The sequence below is a fragment of the Mustela nigripes genome, chromosome 6 (genome assembly GCF_022355385.1).
Source record: "Mustela nigripes isolate SB6536 chromosome 6, MUSNIG.SB6536, whole genome shotgun sequence".
NCBI classification, from domain to species: domain Eukaryota; kingdom Metazoa; phylum Chordata; class Mammalia; order Carnivora; family Mustelidae; genus Mustela; species Mustela nigripes.
The window spans coordinates 73,464,589-73,486,294 of NC_081562.1; the positions used below are offsets into that span (position 1 = coordinate 73,464,589).

Consider the following 21,706-nt stretch of genomic DNA (forward strand, 5'->3'; position numbering starts at 1 on the left):
TTTAGTGGCAATGAACTTCTTTAATTTTTGTTTGAGAAACTGTTTTTTTATCTCTCCAGTTCTGAATGATAACCTTGCCGGATATAGTATTTTTGGTTGTAGATTTTTTTTTCCTTTTAGCCCTTTGAATATATCATGCCACTCTCTTCTGGCTGCAAAGTTTTTCCTAAAAAATCAGCTGATAGCCTTGTGAGGTTTTCCTTCTATGAAACTTTTTTCCTCTCCTGCTTTTTAAATTCTCTCTTTATCTAACTTTTGCTATTTATATTATGTTGTCTTGGTGTGGGCCTCTTGGGTTCATCTTGTTTGCAGCTCTTTGTGCTTCCTGAACTTGAATGTCTGTTTCCTTCCCTTGGTCAGGAAAGTTTTTAGCTATTATTTCTTTATATTGTTCTGCCCCTTTCCCCCTTCTCTTCTGGGACCCCTGTAATGTGAATGTTAATTCACTTGATGTTGTCCAAGGATCCCTTAGCCTAATTCTCATCTTGAAAAATTCTTTTTTTCTTTTTGTTCTTCAGCTTAGAGGCTTTCCATTACCCTGTTTTCCAAACTGCTAATCCAGTCTTTCGTATCCTCTTATGTGCTGTTAATTCTCTCTAGTGTATTTTCCATTTTAGTTAATATGTTCTTCAAATTTGATTACATCTTTTTAGCATTTACTACCTCTTTTTTTTTTTAATTTTTTATAAACATATATTTTTATCCCCAGGGGTACAGGTCTGTGAATCACCAGGTTTACACACTTCACAGCACTCACCAAAGCACATACCCTCCCCAATGTCCATAATCCCACCCCCTTCTGCCAACCCCCCTCCCCGCAGCAACCCTCAGTTTGTTTTGTGAGATTAAGAGTCACTTATGGTTTGTCTCCCTCCCAATTCCATCTTGTTTCATTGATTCTTCTTCTACCCACTTAAGCCCCCATGTTGCATCACCACTTCCTCATATCAGGGAGATCATATGATAGTTGTCTTTCTCTGCTTGACTTATTTCGCTAAGCATGATACGCTCTAGTTCCATCCATGTTGTCGCAAATGGCAAGATTTCATTTCTTTTGATGGCTGCATAGTATTCCATTGTGTATATATACCACATCTTCTTGATCCATTCATCTGTTGATGGATATCTAGGTTCTTTCCATAGTTTGGCTATTGTGGACATTGCTGCTATAAACATTCGGGTGCATGTGCCCCTTTGGATCACTATGTTTGTATCTTTAGGGTAAATACCCAGTAGTGCAATTGCTGGGTCATAGGGCAGTTCTATTTTCAACATTTTGAGGAACCTCCATGCTGTTTTCCAGAGTGGTTGCACCAGCTTGCATTCCCACCAACAGTGTAGGAGGGTTCCCCTTTCTCCGCATCCTCGCCAGCATCTGTCATTTCCTGACTTGTTGATTTTAGCCATTCTGACTGGTGTGAGGTGATATCTCATTGTGGTTTTGATTTGTATTTCCCTGATGCTGAGTGATATGGAGCACTTTTTCATGTGTCTGTTGGCCATCTGGATGTCTTCTTTGCAGAAATGTCTGTTCATGTCCTCTGCCCATTTCTTGATTGGATTATTTGTTCTTTGGGTGTTGAGTTTGCTAAGTTCTTTATAGATTCTGGACACTAGTCCTTTATCTGATATGTCATTTGCAAATATCTTCTCCCGTTCTGTCAGTTGTCTTTTCATTTACTACCTCTTTATTGAAGGTTTCATTGAGTTCTCCCACTCTTCTCTGCAGTCTGGTGAACATCTTTATGATCATTATTTTATTTTACTTTTAAAGATTTTATTTTTTTATTAATTATTAATATTTATTATTTGACAGAGAGAGTTAGGGAGCACAAGTATGGGGAGTGGGAGAGAGAAAAGCAGGCTCCCCTCTGAGCAGGAAGCCTGATGTGGAGCTCAATCCCAAGACCCTTGGATGATGACCCAAGCTGAAGGCAGTTGCTTAACAACTGAGCAACCCAGGTGCCCCTGTGATTGTTATTTTAAACTCTTTATCAGGCATATTGCTTATCTCTGTTTCATTTAGTTTTTTTTTTTTTTCTGAGGTTTTGTTCTGTTTTGTTTGGAGCATATTCTTTGGTCTCCCATTTTGCTTGACTTTAATTATTTGTTTCCATGAATTGGGTGGGACAGCTACTTCTTTTAAACTTGAAGTGTGGTCTTGGGTATAATCATTTCCTGTGTAGACTCTGTGTGCTTGGTGACTTTGGCTGACTGGAGCAGTTTCTGGAGTGGGGCCCTGGGGCACTCTGTGCTGGGGCCTCCCTGGTGAAATGGCCAGCAAGGAATTGGGCATCGGCCTGGTGATCCAGGGGCCTTCTACTCGGAGGGTACTCTGGCAGCACAGTTGAAGATGAAGGGCGTGCAATGTTGGGGGTCCCAGGTCTTTCCCTACAGAGGGCACCCTGGTAGGGCAGCTAAAGCTGAAGTGGATATGAGCTGGTCCTTGGGTTCTCCATACAGAGGGCGCCCTGGCAGGATTGCTGAAGCTAAAGTGGTTACAAGCTGGTATGTCTGGAGGTATTTAGTGCTGGGGTGCCCTGGCAGGGTGACTAGAGCCAAGGCTTGGTGGGCCAGGGTGTCCTGGAGCACCCTGTGCAGAGGGTGCCCTGTTAGGGTGACTGCAGATAAGATGCGGTGCAAGCCAGGGGATCTGGAGTGCTATATTCAGGGGACTCCTTGGTGGGGTGGCTGGAACTGAGGCAGCATGGGCCAGGGGTTCTTGGGGTGCTCCATGCAGGGGGTCCCTTGGCAGAGTGGCTGGATCCAGGCAGGTGTGAGCCAGGTAGTCCTAGAGTACTCTGTGCCAGGGGTGTGCCCTTGCAAGTGATGTGGGCCTGTGGTGTTCTGGGGTCCTTGGTGCTTGTGTCACCTTGACATGACAGCTGGAGCTGTAGTGAGTGCTGACCAAGGGTGTTTTGGTTTGTGCCACACTGGTGCTGTCTCGATGGCATGGCTATAGCTGATGTGGGCTAGAAACCCAGTACTCTCTGAGGTGGTAGATTGGCTCTGGCACCTGGAACTCTGTTCCCAAATGCACTATCAAGGTGAAAGGTTAATGTAAACTGTGGCATTTGCTAGCTCCTCCAATCTGGAGAGAGTCCCAGTAGTTCCCCCACTATTTGGTGGTTGTGTGGCTGGATCTTTTATATACTAATTGCTTTAATATTATTTCTTAAGTAATTAATTTTTAAATTTCTTACCACTAGATACAATGTTAGCTGTGACTTTATTGTAGATATTTTTTATTAAGCTAAGAAAATTTCTTTCTATTCCTAGTTTACTGAGAATTTTTTTTTTTTAACGATTTTACCCATTTTTATTTGAGAGAGAGAGAGAGATAGCAAGAGATAGAGAATGAGCAAGGAGGAAAGGGAGAATCCGGTACCCAACTGAGCAGGGAGCCCTCTGTGAGGCTCGACTCCAGGACCCCGGGATCATGACCCAAGCCAAAGGCAGTTGCCTAACTGACAAAGCCACCCAGGTGCCCCTACTAATTGCTTTATAGACCACAGTTTTTTGTTTGTTTGTTTGTTTTATGTTTTTCCTCTGTGCCCCTTCATACTATTCCTCCCTACTGCAGTTCACAGTGTTGGGGGTAGAGGTTCCTTTCCTTATGGTGTCTGGTTTCTTCATCTCTCTTGCCATTTTCTGTGTGGCCTCTCTGTATTTTGTGGTGTAGAAGCCACTCAGACAGAAGTGCTGTATAATTAGGTATAGATTTGGTGTGTGTGTGGAGGAGGTGAGTTCAGCATCTTAAATTGCTATCTTGGATGGGACTCTTGTTTATTGTCACTTTTTAAATTTATGGTACTTAATTGTGGTTTTATTATATCTCCTTGATGATTAACAAGTGGGAGCATCTTAACTTTTCTCTTGTCCTTTTGTGGTTCTGGTTTTGTGAATTTCTGTTCCTATCTCAGCTCATTCTTTTTTTTTTTTTTTTTAATTTTTTTATTTTTATCTATTGGACAGATGGAGATCACAAATAGGTGAGAAGCAGGCAGAGAGAGAGGAGGAAGCAGGCTCCTTGCTGAGCAGAGAGCCTGATGCGGGACTCGATCCCAGGACCCTGGGATCATGATCTGAGCTGAAGGCAGAGGCTTTAACCCACTGAGCCACCCAGGCATTCCTCAGCTCATTATTTTCTGTTAGCTTATTCATCTTTTTTCTTACTGATTTGTAGAAGTTGATTTTATGTATTAGGGAGTCAGGAAGGTATACCTTAATATTCTCTAGTACTTTTTAAACTTTGTAATTCATTTGGAAATTTTTCTCCTTTGTTTTTTTTCACAGCTTTATTGAGATGTTGTTTATATACCATAAAGTTCACCCACTTGAACTATATAATCAGTGTTTTTTAGCATGTCTATAGAGTTGTGCAACCATCACCGTAATCTAGTTTTCGGTATTTCATCATTCTAAAAAGAAACCTTGTATCCATTAGAGGTCCCTCCCCATTTCCCTCCATCCCCAGTGCTTGGTAGCCACTTAATCCACTTTCTTGCCTATTCTGGACATTTCATATAAACAGGATTAAATATTTTTCTGATGACTTCTTTCATTTAGCGTAATGTTTTTGAGGTTCATCCATGTTGTAGCATGTGTCAGTACTTTATTTCTTTTCATGACTGAATAATGTAAAAAAATGTATAATACTAAGCATTATACATGTGGGGCTTAATCGCAGGAGTCTGAGATCATGAACAGAGCTGAAAGTGAGAGTTGGACATTAAAAATAAGGGTAAGAAATAGTTGTTGGGGCGCCTGGGTGGCTCAGTGGGTTAAGCTGCTGCCTTCGGCTCAGGTCATGATCTCAGGGTCCTGGGATCGAGTCCCGCATTGGGCTCTCTGCTCAGCAGGGAGCCTGCTTCCTTCTCTCTCTCTCTGCCTGCCTCTTAGTGTACTTGTAATTTCTCTCTGTCAAATAAATAAATAAAATCTAAAAAAAAAATAAAAAAAAATAAGGGTAAGAAATAGTTGTAAAACAAATTTGACAGAAGCTAACATTGAAAAGAGGCAGAGAAGATCCAACATATGTATAATGGGAGTGCTGCGCCCCCCCACCCCCCCAATAAAGCTAGTAGGGGAACAGATACTAAAAATTTAGCTGAATTAAAAACAGATTTGAAATTCCGTTTTGAAAAAGCACAACACATACCTGAGAACACTGACACGGAAAGATCAACCTTGAGATATAACGTAGTCTAGTAAATTATTGGACTTTAAAGGAAAAATAAAAAGCCCTCAGACATGTAGGCAAGAATTCACGAAGTCTCTTAGAAGGAAAATCAGATTTTTTGCCATATCTTTCAAAAGTAACTGTTCAGGAGAGAAAATAATATTTATGAGAAGACTTATGAGAGAAGACACAATTTATTGTGGAAATTTTATGTCTTAAGATATTCAAGAGTGTATGAACCCAAGATTTTATATATAATCAAGCTGATTTTCAGGTATAAAAGTCCCAAAGTGTTACATATATGTTAGAATTTGAAGAATATTGCTTCTATTAGCCCTCCTGAGGAACCTACTGAGAACATGCTTCAGAGAATCAAAATGACTATGTATTATTTGTTAATTTGCTGTCCTTTAATATTGTATCTATGTTAAGTTTCCTGAGTGTCCTCATTGGATATGATTATATAGAAGAATGCCCTTGTGAATGTTCTTAGAGATAGATATGCTACAAATATTTAGGAATGAAGTGTCATGAGATATATATATCTAGATATATTTATGAGATCTATATCTATATCATAGATATAGATATATTGATATATCTATGTCTATATTTATATCATAGATATATCTATATCTATATATATAATTCTCAAAGAGAACAAGAAGTGGATGTGTGAAATAGACATAAACAGACATAAAGCAAATGTCAAAAATTAATTGGTGCATCTTTGTTAAGATATGAAACTCCACTGTTAATATTCTCAAAACTCTTGTGGCTTTGAAATTTTCAAAATAAAAAGGGGAAATACTCAAAACAGAAAATGAAACGCATGGATAAACAGTTTTATAAAACTAATAAGAAACATAAAATGCCAGCATTTGAACAATCACTGAAAAATACAGAAGGCCTTTAAACAAAATGATCCTTGACTTTAGTAATTAAGGAATGTAAATTTAAATGAGTTGTCACTGTTCATCTATCAAAGTAGCAAAGGTTAAGGAAAGTGATAATTCCAGTGCTGTTGGGGGTGCAGCAAATTGCATGGGAAGTATAGCTTGGTTCCTGCCATTCCATCTGTAGTCTGACAGTATGTGAATACTTAAAATCTCTGTGCTCTTTAATCACAGCCATTTCATTTAATGTATAAAACTGATAATATGTGAGTAAGGTTATGTGTATAAAGCATGTGCACTGCAGTGTTCTTAATAGCAAAAACCACTTAAATGTCCAAGTCAATGTTTAGCTTTACAAACAGTAGAATACTACTTAACTTTTAAATGCAGAAATTAGTATATTGATAGGGAATATTATCCATGATTGCTACATTAAAAATAAAAGCAGGTTATAAAACTACCCCATTTAAATTAATATGGTCTCATAGGCATAATGTTACATACCAGTATTATACAGGTTTTGAAAACCTGGTTGGGAGAGTATCGAAAAAGGTGGGAAAATTTTAGGAGAGTGGGACTTTATTTTTTAAATTTTGCCCCGGGGGGGGGGGGGTGTCGTGGGACTTTTTTAATTTATTTTTAAAGATTTTATTTATTTGACAGAGAGAGAAATAGCAAGAGAGGGAATACAAGCAGGGGGAAGCGGGAGAGGGAGAAGCAGGCTTCCCGCTGAGCAGAGAGCCCGATGTGCAGCTTGATTCCAGAGCCCTGGGATCATGACCTGAGCGGAAGGCAATGCTTAATGACTGAGCCACCCAGGCGCCCTGAGAGTGGAATTTTAATATTCTCTTTTTTTAATTATAAAGAAATAAAGCTCATATAATAGAAAATGTAACTGAACTTTAATTTTATTTAAACATTTTTGCAATAATTTTTCCTTTAATTTCTTTGTATGGTGCTTTGTTAGTATAGTTTTATTGAGTTATAAAAAAAATCTGTAGGAGGACACCTGTTGTTGGCTCAGTTGGTTAAGCATCTGCCTTGGCTTGGGTCATGATCCCAGCGTCCTGGAATTGAGCTTTGTGTGGGCTCTCTGCTTAGCGGGGAACCTGCTTTTCCTTCTCCCTTTGCCTGCCTGCTCCCCCACCCCCTAACACTCTCTGTGGAGAAACTAATTTTGCTCTTGTGTATTTTGTTTTCAGAGCAGTGGAAAGAGCTCAGTGCTAGAAAGCCTAGTGGGGAGGGACCTGCTTCCCAGAGGCACTGGTATTGTTACCCGGAGACCTCTCATTCTGCAGCTAGTCCATGTTTCACCTGAAGATAAGCGAAAAACAACGGGAGAAGAAAATGGTAAATTTTAGAATTGAAATAAAAATTGTTTAAAAATTATTCATTTTTGCTTGAAAAATTTGCTTAAAAATACATGAATTGATTAGACAAATCAGTGGCTATAACAAAAGCAGGAGTCCTGTAAAGAGAAGTGGAATGCATCATTTCTCTTGTGAAAAAAGCGTTAAGTTTTGTTTTTTTGAGGACCGTGAGTAGATTTGTTTGGAATAGTACCTTTTTGGTAATTCCCCTTATTAGTAAGCTGTCATTAATGCTTAGGGAGGATTTAGTGAGGTACTGGGTAAATAGGAATCAATTATTTTAAAGAAAAAGTTTTTGTGTCTTTTGGAGTGTTTTAATAATAAGTAACTTTTTTTCCCTAGTGTTTAAAACAATGTTTTTATATTTTAACTTTGAATTAGAAACTTAATCTAGGTTTTAGCTCAGAGATTTTAAATACAATTAAAACGACTTTGCTTTTTCAGTATAGCAGTGTTATCTCACCTTCCCTTTTCTGGTCTTACCATGTACTTGCTAACTTTGAATCTTTTGCCCTTTAAGCTAATAAAATATTATTTTTAGAAAGAGTTTGGTTATTTTATTTTATTTCTTTTTTGCAATCTTTCTCTTGCCAAGCCTTGCCTGCATAGCACATACTATTCTGATTTTTCAGATCCACCCATTCCTGCAATAGTAAATGTGGAATATTAAGATAAGAAAGTATACACTGTCCTTTATTGCAGTCCTTCTTTGGTTAAACTGAAAGTATTTTGAGAAATGCTAGGTCTATAAATGGATATTAAATTGCTTATTAAGAATATGTCCTATTTATATCGGTGAGGTTGGAATGTTTGATGCAAATAATATATTTTATCTTCTTCAGTTTGTAGCTCAGACTTTCTGTCTTATTTATAAAACTGTAAAATGCTCTAATGAATACATTTGCAGTACTGTACCATGTTTGTTGCTTTTCTGCAGAGATCTGTTACAATGCACTTTCATTCTATTTCTTAGATTCTGATCTAAGAAGGGATGATAGTATTGATGAAATTGAAGTTACTTTAATTCGTATTTTATTTTTCCATTTTTATAGGAGTGTTGGTGATGATAGCCCGATTTTTTTTTTTTAAGGAAGTAAAAAAAACCCTATTGTGATGTAGAAAGTTAATCACTGAAGCAGGTTAATGAAGTTGTAGGTGTTAACAAGTAATATTTTTGGATAAATTGCCAGAGGACATGTAAGAGCCTCTTAATTATATTAGTTAGTGTCTTGATATATTATTTATCACTTTGCATTTCTGTAATATTTCTGTATTATTGAAATTTAGAGCCTTGAACTTAGTCGTTTTGTAGTAACCTATGGTTCAGTTCAGCTTTATATATATAGATTAACACTTAAAATTTCATTCCCACTAAGTTATGTCTTCACATCAACCAAATACCTTAAGCTTTAAGGAACCATATGGCATTAATTAGGTCTCTTTCTTTTAACTTTTTATTTTTTTCAGTCACCATGAAAAGGGCAGATGATAGATATCATGCCTTTCAGAAACTGTTGGCAGAGCTGGGCAGTGTTTTGAGAAAAGGGTGTACATTTCAGCTACAGAAGTGTCAGTTCCTCAGTATCTCTGCTTGTATGTTCACTGTATTTTGTTGGATGTGTCTCTTCTTGGTGGTGGTCAGCAAATCTGCATATCTTAACTTCTCTCTATATATTTTCAAAGCTTAGTGCTTATATTTTACATAAAACGTAAAACCTCATTTAAAATGACAACTCAGCTACCCAGAACACAAAATAGATTAAATAAGTTTTGAGTATTAAATTTCATATGTCCTATTAATAACTAGCATAGTTCCATAGTGTCTCACCAGAGTCTCTTTATCCTCAATATGAACAGTCTACCTTATCATAAATCATTGTAACCCAGAGAAAATCAGAAACAATGAAGCAGATAAACAGTTAGCCACAAGAGTATGAACTTCCTCCAGTCTGATAACCAGAGAGGAGAGAGGGAGGAAAACATAACCAGATGGAAAATTCAAAAAAGAAAAAATCAATCTCTAACCATTTTGTATAGAGATTTATAGCCTCAGAGGGCTTTGCTATATGAGAGAGGCCTACATTATCAATAATAGGTTTGTTTAAGAGCAGTGTGTTTTAGGATGACATGGAGTAGTATAACCCATTTTAGATACAGCTCCATCAAAACTGACTAAAATAAAGTATTTTAATGTTTAATAAGCAGCATTTAGTTATCAGGAAATTTTATTCTATGTTGAGTCCTTCATTCTGCCAACCAGATAGGATAATTGAGGTGTCAGTGTATTGAATTTCTTAGCCTGCACCCCCTATTGCCAATGTAAAAGAATTTTCTGAAAAAAATTTTTACAAAAACATATTCATGCTGTTTTAGAGTAAGATGGTGGTTTCGTTTGAACTTTGAACTTCATGATTATCTTTCATATATTTTAAGAAATAAATCAAGCTCTCCTCAGATTTCTTTTTAGGCAAAATCCAGAAGTAGCATGCTGATTAAAGACCAAAATTGTTTGTGTTCTTTTAAATCCAGTTTATATTTCAAAGAACATAATAATCCCTTACATAGCTCAATCTTTGTGAATAGGGTAAATACTTGTATATATTTACTTTTGAGGTGTTGAAAGATGCATTGGGTATGCTTTGTAGCTTTTTTTGTACCAGGCCATTTATCTTCTCTCATAGTCATAGATAGCAAGTATATCAAATATTTAAGGCAAAATTTTGAAGAGTGAATTAATCTTAATCCAGATGTGTTAGAACTAGAAACCAGAGGTAACACAATTAGTTGTAATGGAAAATAACAGTAAGTTATGACACATAGTATGCTTCATTTATATCACTTAAAATCTCTACATCCCTTTAATTATAATTAATTGTAGTGGGATTACAGTTGTAAAGTTTGAATAATTGAATGCTCTGTGCATTTGAAATGTGTTCAGGTTTCTGCACATTTGAGTTTTTAAAAAGGTTTAAAATATTAGGGATAAGCACTAAACTTCTCATTCTGTACTGTTTCTCTTTAACTACAGACCCTGCTACATGGAAAAACTCAAGACACCTTTCTAAAGGTTTCCTTTATCCATTTGTTTTTGACCCTTCTTTTTCTAGTATGCCTGCATGTGTGCTTATGTACTCTTACAGGCTGTGTGCATTATTTTTCTTCCATTTTTATTTGCTTATCTACATTGATTGCAGGTGGTTCTTGTTACCTCTTGGCATTGCATCAGAATACAGGCTTTTTTTGGTGGTGAATGTAATTTATTTTATTTTTATTTTTAAGAACATGCTTGTGAAGCCAGGCCTCTTGTATATGATAAGGTAAATTAAAAGCACCCCTTTGGTATGTAGTACTTGCCTCTGTGAGTTCTGTTCACCTAGATTACTCCTGTCCTCCAATGAGACTTCTTGGAAGAAGGTACTAAGCTTCAAGTAGGTGAGCATTTTACTTGCAAAAAGGATCCAGTTTTATTTGCCTTATTTCCACCAAAGAAATAAGTTTTTCTTCAATATTTATTTGAAAATCTTTTAGTCATTTTTATTTTGATTTCAGTGGCTGATAATGCATTATTCATAAACTCATGAAGACATTTAAAACTCTAAATTTGGTGAAAGCAAAATAACTGTGCTTAGGGAAGGCAGTTAGGTTAGCTTTGTACAATTAAACACGTCTAGTTTCTTTGAGAAAACTAGAATAAAACTTGCTTGCCAAGATTTAGACCACTTGAAACAGGGCCTACAGTGAATATATTTTTCTTTTTTTTCAGCAAGTGCAGGAAGAACAGACCTATTACTGGAAAACTTCATGGAGAGTAGCATCTCTACAATAGTTATGCTAGAGTCGTCTGTCCCACCGTCCTTCCCAACACACACTCATTTCATTTCTTTCTAACGTTCACTTCCAAGGGGGGAACATTTACCTTTGAAAATGCATATGAATCACAGAATGCACTACTGACGGAGTTCTTTAAAGGAATACCAAGTTGTAACTTACAGGTAGCCAGCAGGAAACCAAATTTTAAAAAAATGGATTTAATAGCTATTTCATTCACATATTACAAACTTTGACCTTATGTGTGTAAACCTATTATGTGTGCTTTTCGCATTACTCAGTAGGATTTAGTTTTTCTTTTAGCCATTTGCTTGAGTTACTTTCATTATATTAACTGGTTATGTGTAAGATACTTAAAAACAAAGCATATACTTTTGCTATGATATAGTTACATACAAAATATGAAGTGAACAATTTTATTTGTAGGATCTAGATTTCAAAAGGAAGACCTGTGAGTAACTGAAAATAGTCACTGCTTGAAATACAGGATACAGTTTTTAAAATATGAAAGTACAATTTAGTAGATCTTAAAATACTGCTTGTCAGTGGCAAAATAGAAACAAGTGATAATTATGTTGCCTTTTTGAACTCCTGAGATAAAAAGGTAGTTCCCATAGTTTCCAATAAATGGAGTTTTTCTTTTTCAGGGGTTGAAGCAGAAGAATGGGGTAAATTTCTTCACACCAAAAATAAGGTAATTGATCACACAAGAATATTATGAGGAAAAAACATTTTTGAAAAATTTACAAGTACTTGGTAATTTAGTTCCTTATCATTGGTGGTGTGGTATATTACCTTGAAGCCACTGCTCCTTGTAAATTTTCCCTTAGTAACATTTCTTTTTTTTTTTTTTTTTTTTTTTTTTTTTTTTTTTTTTTTTTTTTTTAAAGATTTTATTTATTTATTTGACAGAGAGAGATGACAAGTAGATGGAGAGAGAGGCAGGCAGAGAGAGAGAGACGGAAGCAGGCTCCTTGCTGAGCAGAGAGCCCGATATGGGACTTGATCCCAGGACCCTGAGATCGTGACCTGAGCCGAAGGCAGCGGCTTAAACCACTGAGCCACCCAGGCGCCCTCCCTTAGTAACATTTCTAACCATAGCAGTTTATTTGGAAAACACATTAAGTTGAGCTTTATTGTAATTTGGAAATTAACTTTTGTGGGATCAGGCAGCTTTGAAAAACTCATATAAAACTCCTTGGCTCAGAAAATATGTGTTTATGTTAGAATTTACTAATTCTCTGAAGCAGACTCATAGACTTCTTTGAAATTTATTAACCCCTCACTTAAAAACTGTTGAGCTTGCTATGAGTGTTGTGCTTTTTGTTTCAATAATTTCTAGCTTTACACGGATTTTGATGAAATTCGACAAGAAATTGAAAATGAAACAGAAAGGATTTCAGGAAATAATAAGGTAGGCATCTTTTAGAGTTGGAACATATAAATGTCAGTAAATATATCATTGAGATTCTTCTTTTTTGTTTGTTTTTTTAAGATTTTATTTATTTATTTGACAGAGACACAGCGAGAGAGGGAATACAAGCAGGGGGAGTGGGAGAGGGAAAAACAGCCTTCCACCCGCTGAGCAGGGAGCCTGATGCGGGGCTCGATCCCAGGACCCTGGGATCCTGACCTGAGCTGAAGGCAGATGCTTAATGACTAAGCCACCCAGGTGCCCCTCATTGAGAGTATTCTATATATAATGTATGATGAGCATTGTAAATTCCTAGTCCTGGTATTTGAAACTAATGGAGGTTTTCACAAATATGTAAAAACCTTACTTAAAATCCCACTTGTTTCTTAGAGCTTATATATACTATAATATATTTCATTTAGATGTTTATTCTTAATCTTATGATATACATACCACTTGTATAATTTTTCTATTTAATACTGCTACAATAAGTTATCTTCTTCTGATAGACTGTACTCTAACTCAAGAGGGATTATATAACTTCTGAGATTTTGAAGAGCTCTCTTTCTTACCTGAGTAAGGCTAGATTCACTTAGGAAAGCAAAGAGAGAGGTTTTTTTCAGTGAAATTAAAAACTAACATTAACTACTGAATTGTTTTCCTGTTTTCTAATACTGTGAGAATTTAAACTAGATTAGGTATTCAATATGCCATTAATCTTGACACCAGGCACTGTCACTGCTTCCTGTAAATGCTTCTGTTTTCTCTCCTGGTTTATTCTTGCTAACTTTCTCTTTGTTCCCTTCCTTAAAAATTTTTTTTAAACCTCCATTCTTGTATTATCCAGAGGCCATTTAATCCCACAAGTGGGCCCTAGCCCAATATTAATATTCAACAAATATTCATTGAGCCCTTTTATCTCCCAGATGCTGTGCTGGAGAGGTTGTCCTGACAAAAAGGCATTTTGGGAGCCATATCAGTTCTTTATGCCAAGTCAGGATATTTATCTCTTTGACCAACTAAGCTTTATTCATTATTAAACTGGTAACCTTAAAGTTGCTGCTGCTGCTACCATACTTTCTTGAATTTCTAGTAATATGTTGTATAGAAGAAGCAGAAAAAGCGGTAAGGGACTAGATTATATTGTCCTTAGTCCTGTAATTGTATTGGGGATAATCTTGACTTTGGGGATGTTGTTAATCATAATACCAGTCTGAATTCTTTCCTGCATTCCCATGAATTTACTGAATTTAGGAATTTTACAGTGCTTGCTTTGGCAGCACATATACTAAAATAGAAATTTTACATAGGGCTAGAATTTAGAGTGGATGTGACTACATCCACTACTTTGCTTTCAGAAGGGAAAGTTTTAGTTACACTAAACTGAATGTCATGAAGGATTGAGTCTATATACCAATTAGATGTTTAATTTATGGTGGGGATGTGATATACTTACCTAGCAGGTTTTCTTACCCACAGTGTCCAAAGGATGAGAAGTCCCTTACCCCCAAATCTGTGAAAAGTCTCTCCTTCCCTAAGTCATGTTTGTAATGAAGTAAATGATACTTTGATCTTATGTAAGTAATTTCATATGTATAAATATCTAAATGAATTCCTATGCCTAACATAAAGCCCTGAAAGATTTAAAATATCTGTGAGATTGGAATTTTAAAGGCATTTGAGCAAAGCTTTGTATTGGACATGAAAGGGAATCCCTGAGAAGTACACATATCTGAGTAGGTATGCTGAGTATAAGCATATGACTTTGGAACATTGGTGTATTTGAAATAGATAAGTAGTTCAGAGTAATCTAATAGAACTCAAGAGTAAAAGATGTTCTAAAAAAGCCTTCTGGGAAATTAGAATTTTCACTGGGTTAATGAAAGAAGATTCAAGGTGTAGGTAAGATGAGATGGCGTTTTCAAGGATAAAGAAGGGCAGGGCACGTGCAAAGAGAAGTTATGTATATTTTCTGTGTGTCTTTTTACTTATAGCTGGCTCAGCTTTAAAACTTGTAGAGGGCCAGTGGTGAAGAGAAGGTGATTTGGATAATAATCTCAGTCTGGAGAGAAAATAGAGGTATCTCTCACTATCTAGATTCTCTCTACTTGAATTCAGAGAGCTAAGATATGGATAAATTTTTCAGGGAATCTCTTAAAATACACACTTTTGCTACTTCATATTCAAGGATTAGGAGCCAGGTTGATTTGGATGACTTGTTATCCCATGCCTCACTGTCTACTCCAGAATGTCGGAAATTTGGATAATGATATAGTTTTCTTTTTGTTCAGCACTAAGTCTGTTAAACATATTTAAGAAGTTGTGTCTGTTTAGAATCCAGAGAAAAGCATGTGAAGTAATGCAGGGGAAATAAATTTTGTGTATTAATGATAGAATTGGATAAAATTATCACCTGCTATGCGGCTGTCTGTCTTACTTGTCATGTGTTTCATCAGGTTTTGATTACTGAAATGTTTATGGTTTAATTCATATGTAAAAACTTCTAGTGTCTGTCTACTTGAAATGTGGTGTACTTTAGCATTTATATTTCACCTAAATTTTAATGTGATTTTAACATGGTATTTTAAAACTTATTTTTAGGGAGTAAGCCCTGAGCCAATTCATCTTAAGATTTTTTCACCCAATGTTGTCAATCTGACACTTGTGGATTTGCCAGGAATGACCAAGGTAAAGATTAGTTGTTACTCATTGTGCATTTGGTCATGTTTGTTTTCAGTTGTGGTGGTTTTTGCTTGACCTCATATGAGAATAGTCAGCTTTCTTTTTTCCCCAGTCAACTTGGTCTATTAACTCCATTCCCTTCTCCTTGAAACACTTTCTTTACTTGGCTTCCAGGATACCAGGTTTCTCTCCAGTCTCACTGGCCATTCCTTCTCTCTCTTTTGCTGGTTTCTTTCCTCCCATTTTCTCCAGAGTGAGTGCCTCAGAGCTGTTTTTAGACCTCTTGTCAGTTGGGTACACTTAACCGCTCTTGATGATTTCATTCAAACTATGGCTTTAAATACATGAGTGTCTGTTTGCTGACAGCATATAGACATCTCCAGACTCATATATCCAACTGTCTATTTGACATGTACACTGAAGTGTCTAATAGGCATTTCAAACTGATGTGTCTTATGCTAAATTGCTGACCTGTCCCTCAACCTTACTCCATCACTCTGTAGTCTCCCCTACTTCAATAATTGACAAGTCTTTCCTATTAGTTGCTTAGCCAGAAAGTTTGTAGTCATCCTTGACACTTTTTATTCCACACCCTACTTTCTCAGAAGATCCTTCTTTCGGCTCTTCTTATATTTAAAATATATACAGAACTCCATTATATCTTAAAAATTTATAGCTACTATCCTGATCTAGCCACTACCCTGTCAGCTTGATTACTGCAATAACCTCCTAATAGGTCTTCCTCATAATCTGTTAAGTAAGCCGCCAGAATGATGCTATTAAGGTGAAAATTAGATTGTGTCATTCCTTTGCTCAAAATCTCGCCAATGGTTTTTCATTTCATTCACAGTAAAAGCTTAAGTTCTTTTTTTTTTTTTTAAGATTTTTAAATTTATTTGACAGGCAGAGATCACAAGTAGGCAGAGAGGCAGGCAGAGAGAGAGGAGGAAGCAGGCTCTCTGCTGAGCAGAGAGCCTGACGTAGGGCTCCATCCCAGGACCCTGGGATCATGACTTGAGCCAAAGGCAGAGAGAGGCTTTAACCCACTGAGCCACCCAGACGCCCCAAAGCTTAAGTTCTTAAAAGTGAAAGTATCCCTGTTCTTCTAACTCCTTCTGCTCTAGTTTTCTGCCCTTACTGTTCATTCTGCTGGAATATTCTTCCTCCAGATATCTGTGTGTACCTCTCCCTTGCTGGCTTCAGTTCCTGCCCATTCTCTTTTTTAAAATTATTTTATTTTTAAAAAATATTTTATTAATTTATTTGTCAGAGAGAAAACAAACACAAGCAGAGGGAGCAGCAGGCAGAGGGAGAAGCAGGTTTCCCCGTCTGCTCATTCTCTTGAATGTCATTATCTGAGTGACTTCTTCCCTCTTTACTCTGTTTAAAAGCATAATCCTATTTATTTAAAAGTATAATCTTTTCTAATCATTCCCTAGCTTCTTGTTCTGCTTAATTTTTTTCTACAGTTCAACCACCATCTGGATACTATATTTATTTGCCTATTGTCTACTTCTCATCACTAAAATATAAATTCTGTGAAGACAGGAATTTCAGTCTTTTTTTAATCACTACTGTGACATATCTGATGTAGAACAGTGCCTGAAATATAGTAGGCTGCCAATAAATACTTGTTAATTGAATGAACAAATGAATTTTGTCTCTATATAGTTATCATTGACCAGTCCTTTACATGGTAAACTTGATATTTGCAAGAGGTACATTTTGCGACTTTCACATACCCCTAAATTCATATATTCCACTAGTACTAGTGTACTCTTTTTTAATTTAATTTTTTCAGTGTATATTCTTTCTTCATTTTAACTATCTGTGAATGGGGTAATACCTCTATTCTATAGATTAAAGGGGGGTGGGGGAAGCTCAGTTGGTTTTTATTATTAGTTCCTTGCTCATCTCTGTTTGGTTTAGGTGCCTGTAGGTGATCAACCTAAGGATATTGAGCTTCAAATCAGAGAGCTCATTCTTCGGTTCATCAGTAATCCAAATTCCATCATCCTTGCTGTCACTGCTGCTAATACAGATATGGCAACATCAGAGGCACTTAAGATTTCAAGAGAGGTAGATCCAGATGGTAAGGACAGATGTTAATATTGAATGATGAGATGGTTGGTTAACAGTGGTAAATCTACCCTCAAGAAAGAAATATTTATTTTTAAAAGTAATTTTTCTAGCTATTAATACAGATTTAAAAAATAATGTGTTCCTGTTTTGCTTATAATTACAAGTAGAAATTCTGATGGAAAATAAAGTTTTAATGGGTTAGTTCCTGTATAGTCAAGGCAGAAACACTTTATATAATGTCCATATTTGTAATAGTTGCCTAATGATTTTAACATTATAACAGGTTTTGCAAAGAGGGTTTGTTTTATATAAATAAAATGATTTAGATTTTGGATGGCTGACTTCTAAGAATAACTATCATAAAAGGTAATCATTGTAGATTATTATGGTATAGTAGAAAATTATGGTATCTATGTTCTGCAGAGATAGGAAAGAAACATTTAGACAAGGCAGAGGGAATTCTTAGAAATAAAGGTAAACTCCTTTTATGAAGCATTCATAACCCCAAGGATTATGTTCATAAATCCCAATTTAGTTCATACTGTGGATCAGTTTATGGGATTTGACTTATGCTGTGGTGTGCATCTCTTAGTATATATAAAATGGCAGCTTGTAGGTGAGTAGTTCTTATTGCTGCTGATAAATATGGCTTTGCCCCATACAGTAGCTTTTTTTTTTCCCTGAGTATTTGATGGTTCTGTGAGCTGTGTCATGTTTCTTTTTTCCTGCTTTGAAATAAAAATTTGGTAGGAAAAGTTAATGCTAAAACTGCTAATTAAAATAACCATAACAGTAACTTTTTAAAGTTTTTTTTTTTTTAATTTCAAGTTTTTAAGAAATTTTTATCTCACATCATTTTAGATTAAAAGATAAGCCCTAGGGGCACCTGGCTGGCTCAGTCAATAGAGCATGTAACCCTTTTTTTTTCTTTCTTTTTAAAGATTTTATTTATGTATTTGAGAGGTGGGAGGGAGGGAGGAAGGGAGCAGGAAGACGGAGGAGAGGGACAAGCAGACTCCCCACTGAGCCTGGAGTCTTGACAAGGGGCTTGATCTCATGACCCTGAGATCATGACTTGACTAAGCCACCCAGGTGTCCCTAAAATTAGTATTTATTTATTTATTTATCTTTTTATTTTTATTTATTTGACAGACACAGCAAGAGAGGGAACACAAGCAGGGGGAGTGGCAGGCAGAGGGAGAAGCAGTCTTCCCAACAAGCAGGGAGCCTGATGCGGGGCTTGATCCCAGAACCCTGGGATCATGACCTGAGCTAAAGGCAGACACTTAACAACTGAGCCACCCAGGTGCCCCTAAAATTAGCTTCTAAAAAGTATTTGTCAGCAAAGGTTAGAAAAGCATTACCAAAATGATGAGAGGTAATGTTAAGGAGAGATTATAGATGAGGATTTTTCTTTATTAATACCTAATAGCTTTATTTAATGGATCATTTTCTTTTTTTTTTCATTTACCAGGTCGCAGAACCTTAGCTGTAATCACTAAACTTGACCTTATGGATGCCGGTACTGATGCCATGGATGTATTGATGGGAAGAGTTATACCAGTCAAACTTGGAATAATTGGAGTAGTTAACAGGTTAGAAATCAAGAATAGAATAAGAATTGCAGCATACCCATTTCAAAGCAAATCTGAATTTTTAAAAGCATTTTAAAATGTGATATCCTTCTTTTCCCCTTTTACTATAATCTTGATATTGCTAGGAATTCATTGCTGTAAAGGAAGAAAAGAGATTCACTAAAGCCTCCTGTGGGCATTTGTAATGGAAAGTGTTTTTAAAGTAAGCAGTCCATAAAATGGGATGAAAATTTAATAGCCAGGCTTGAAAAATTTCTGCTTATTATGTTATACACGAGGAGTGAACTGGATAAGGAAAGAAAAATGTATTTAATTTGCACATGATTAAGAAAAAGTTTGTTAATACGGTGGAAGGATTTTAATAAATTCATTTAACACCTCTGGCATTAGTGATCCATCATAATTGCCAGGATGTGACTTGGAGAAATTTTATTAAAGGTCCTAATTATAAATAGCTGGTGTCAATAATTATGGAAAGGAAACTACTATTGAGTGTCTATGCGTTAGATCCTCTCCTGTGAGCAGTTTGAACCTTTACAACATCTCTGTGAGGTAGGAATTGATATTTATTTTATAATCAGAAGACTCAAGTTATACATCTACCAAAGTCTCATGGTGAGAGCAGATTTCAAATAAGATCTCTCTTAGTCGAAAGCCTATAAAGTAGGAAGCACTGAAATTAATAGGAGATCTGGGTTCTACTCATACTTTGTCCATAAACTAGCTATATAACATTGATTTAAATGACACCTGGGTCTCAGGCCTTTTCTAAATGAAAATGTTTTTACTAAGTGATACCGAAGACCCTTTACAGTGTCTGCTTTATTCATATGTCCTACGTCACCCGTACTTCAGTTATTTTTAATTCTCTACTCTCTTTTCATGGTATAAAACGGTTGCATTTGTAAATGACTGCTCTTTAAGTAATTATTTTTGGTAGAAATTAGTTGTCTGTATATGGGTAAAATACACAGCTGGTTGTCATAGTCATACTTTTTTTTTTTACTTGTCTATCCCTGTTACTTCAGAGTACTGCTTTTGACCGTAGTTAATGGTACCAATGAGGCATAAACTATTCAGGTATTACAAGTCAAAGATTGACTCTTGGTGGAAGTGCTTAACATGTAACCCTGGGTCAGTTAATGTCCCTGAGCCTTGCATCCTTTGCTGTAAAATGGGCCAATACCTACTGCATACAATTATTACAAGAATTAGATAACATAGTCCATATCAGGCATTACTACAATGTCCAGTGCTACCATCATCATCTAAGGTATGCAGAGGACACAGTTGACTTTTAATTAAACAGTTTGTTATTTTTCAACCCTAGGAGCCAGCTGGACATTAACAATAAGAAGAGTGTAACTGATTCAATCCGAGATGAATATGCATTTCTTCAGAAGAAATACCCATCTCTGGCTAATAGAAATGGAACAAAGTATCTTGCTAGGACTCTAAACAGGTAACGTTTTTACTCTTGGAAAATGAGGTCCTTTTGGTTTGCCAGTAGGTGTCCGAAAACTCTGATTTTTTAGTTCCTTATATTTTCACAACATTCTTATGTGTACAGTTTCAGGTTTTGTTTCTTGTACAGTAGGTCCTTAAAATGTAGATGTCTTCTTTTAATTTGGGTGGTTGGCATTAAATTATGTATTCTAGGAATGCTCAAGGGAATTTTTTAAATGCCTTAATTATGAAGTTCTTGACAGTCAATTTACTTTTGGTAATAGAACTAGATAGCAGATGACTTAATTTCCACTTGGAATTTCAGGAACTAAACTAAAATGTATAATTTTCAGATAAACAATTCTTATTTTAAATGGATATCTTCTGTTCTTATTCATAAAAAGAATTTGAAGTATTTACCTTGAATCCTTAATACCCACTTATGGTAGAAGAACTGGAAAACCTTTCTAGGTAATTTATAAATGACTGAAATGAAAGCTGTTTTCTCTTACTTTTATCTTATTCCCTAAATAAATTAAAGGCTGATGGACTTAGATCTTAATAAGATTGATTTTTCACTGTGCTAAGTACTCATTGTAAAAGATAAGTCAGAAATCAAGATTTTTTCTATTTATATTTGTTTCTCTAGCATATGCTACATTTTGGTGGGTTGAAGGCAAGTTTAAAAAGTGTTAATCAAGTTGTCTTTGTTCATGTCATTTTTTTTTTAGTAAGTATTTACTTCTAGCCTAAGATTGCATTATTTCCTGGCAGGACAAATTATTTGACAGCTTTTATCATTATTGGCATTTTAAAAATTTGACTTGTTTGGTTCTTCAAAATATAGTTTTACTTTAAAATCCTTTTTTTCTAACCTTTCATTAGGTTACTGATGCATCACATCAGAGATTGCTTACCAGAGTTGAAAACAAGAATAAATGTTCTAGCTGCTCAGTATCAGTCTCTCCTAAATAGCTATGGTGAACCTGTGGATGATAAAAGTGCTACTTTACTCCAACTTATTACCAAATTCGCCACAGAATATTGTAACACTATTGAAGGAACTGCAAAATATATTGAAACTTCAGAACTGTAAGTAAAAATTTCTCTGTGGATTTGGTTACCTGACCAAATCTGCTGGGTTACTTAAGCTTTTTTTTTCTTTTTTAAAAGATTTTATTTATTTATTTGACAGAGAGATCACAAGTAGG

At 35.9% G+C, this 21,706-nt stretch overlaps 1 protein-coding gene across 8 annotated transcripts in view; it reads left to right on the forward strand.

The window, feature by feature from the left end:
* DNM1L (dynamin 1 like) overlaps positions 1-21,706 on the forward strand; it is a 49,049-nt gene that overhangs the window by 12,631 nt on the left and 14,712 nt on the right. For 4 of the 8 annotated variants that reach the window (XM_059402881.1, XM_059402882.1, XM_059402877.1 and 1 more), the window contains exons 2-10: positions 7,281-7,428; positions 10,477-10,515; positions 11,924-11,970; positions 12,619-12,690; positions 15,292-15,378; positions 17,302-17,464; positions 18,929-19,049; positions 20,380-20,511; positions 21,381-21,587. In XM_059402881.1, the coding sequence (XP_059258864.1) occupies positions 7,281-7,428; positions 10,477-10,515; positions 11,924-11,970; positions 12,619-12,690; positions 15,292-15,378; positions 17,302-17,464; positions 18,929-19,049; positions 20,380-20,511; positions 21,381-21,587 (1,016 nt within the window). The remainder of the gene's footprint in view (positions 1-7,280; positions 7,429-10,476; positions 10,516-11,923; positions 11,971-12,618; positions 12,691-15,291; positions 15,379-17,301; positions 17,465-18,928; positions 19,050-20,379; positions 20,512-21,380; positions 21,588-21,706) is intronic. The other 4 variants (XM_059402875.1, XM_059402876.1, XM_059402879.1 and 1 more) reach the window with 1 other exon arrangement.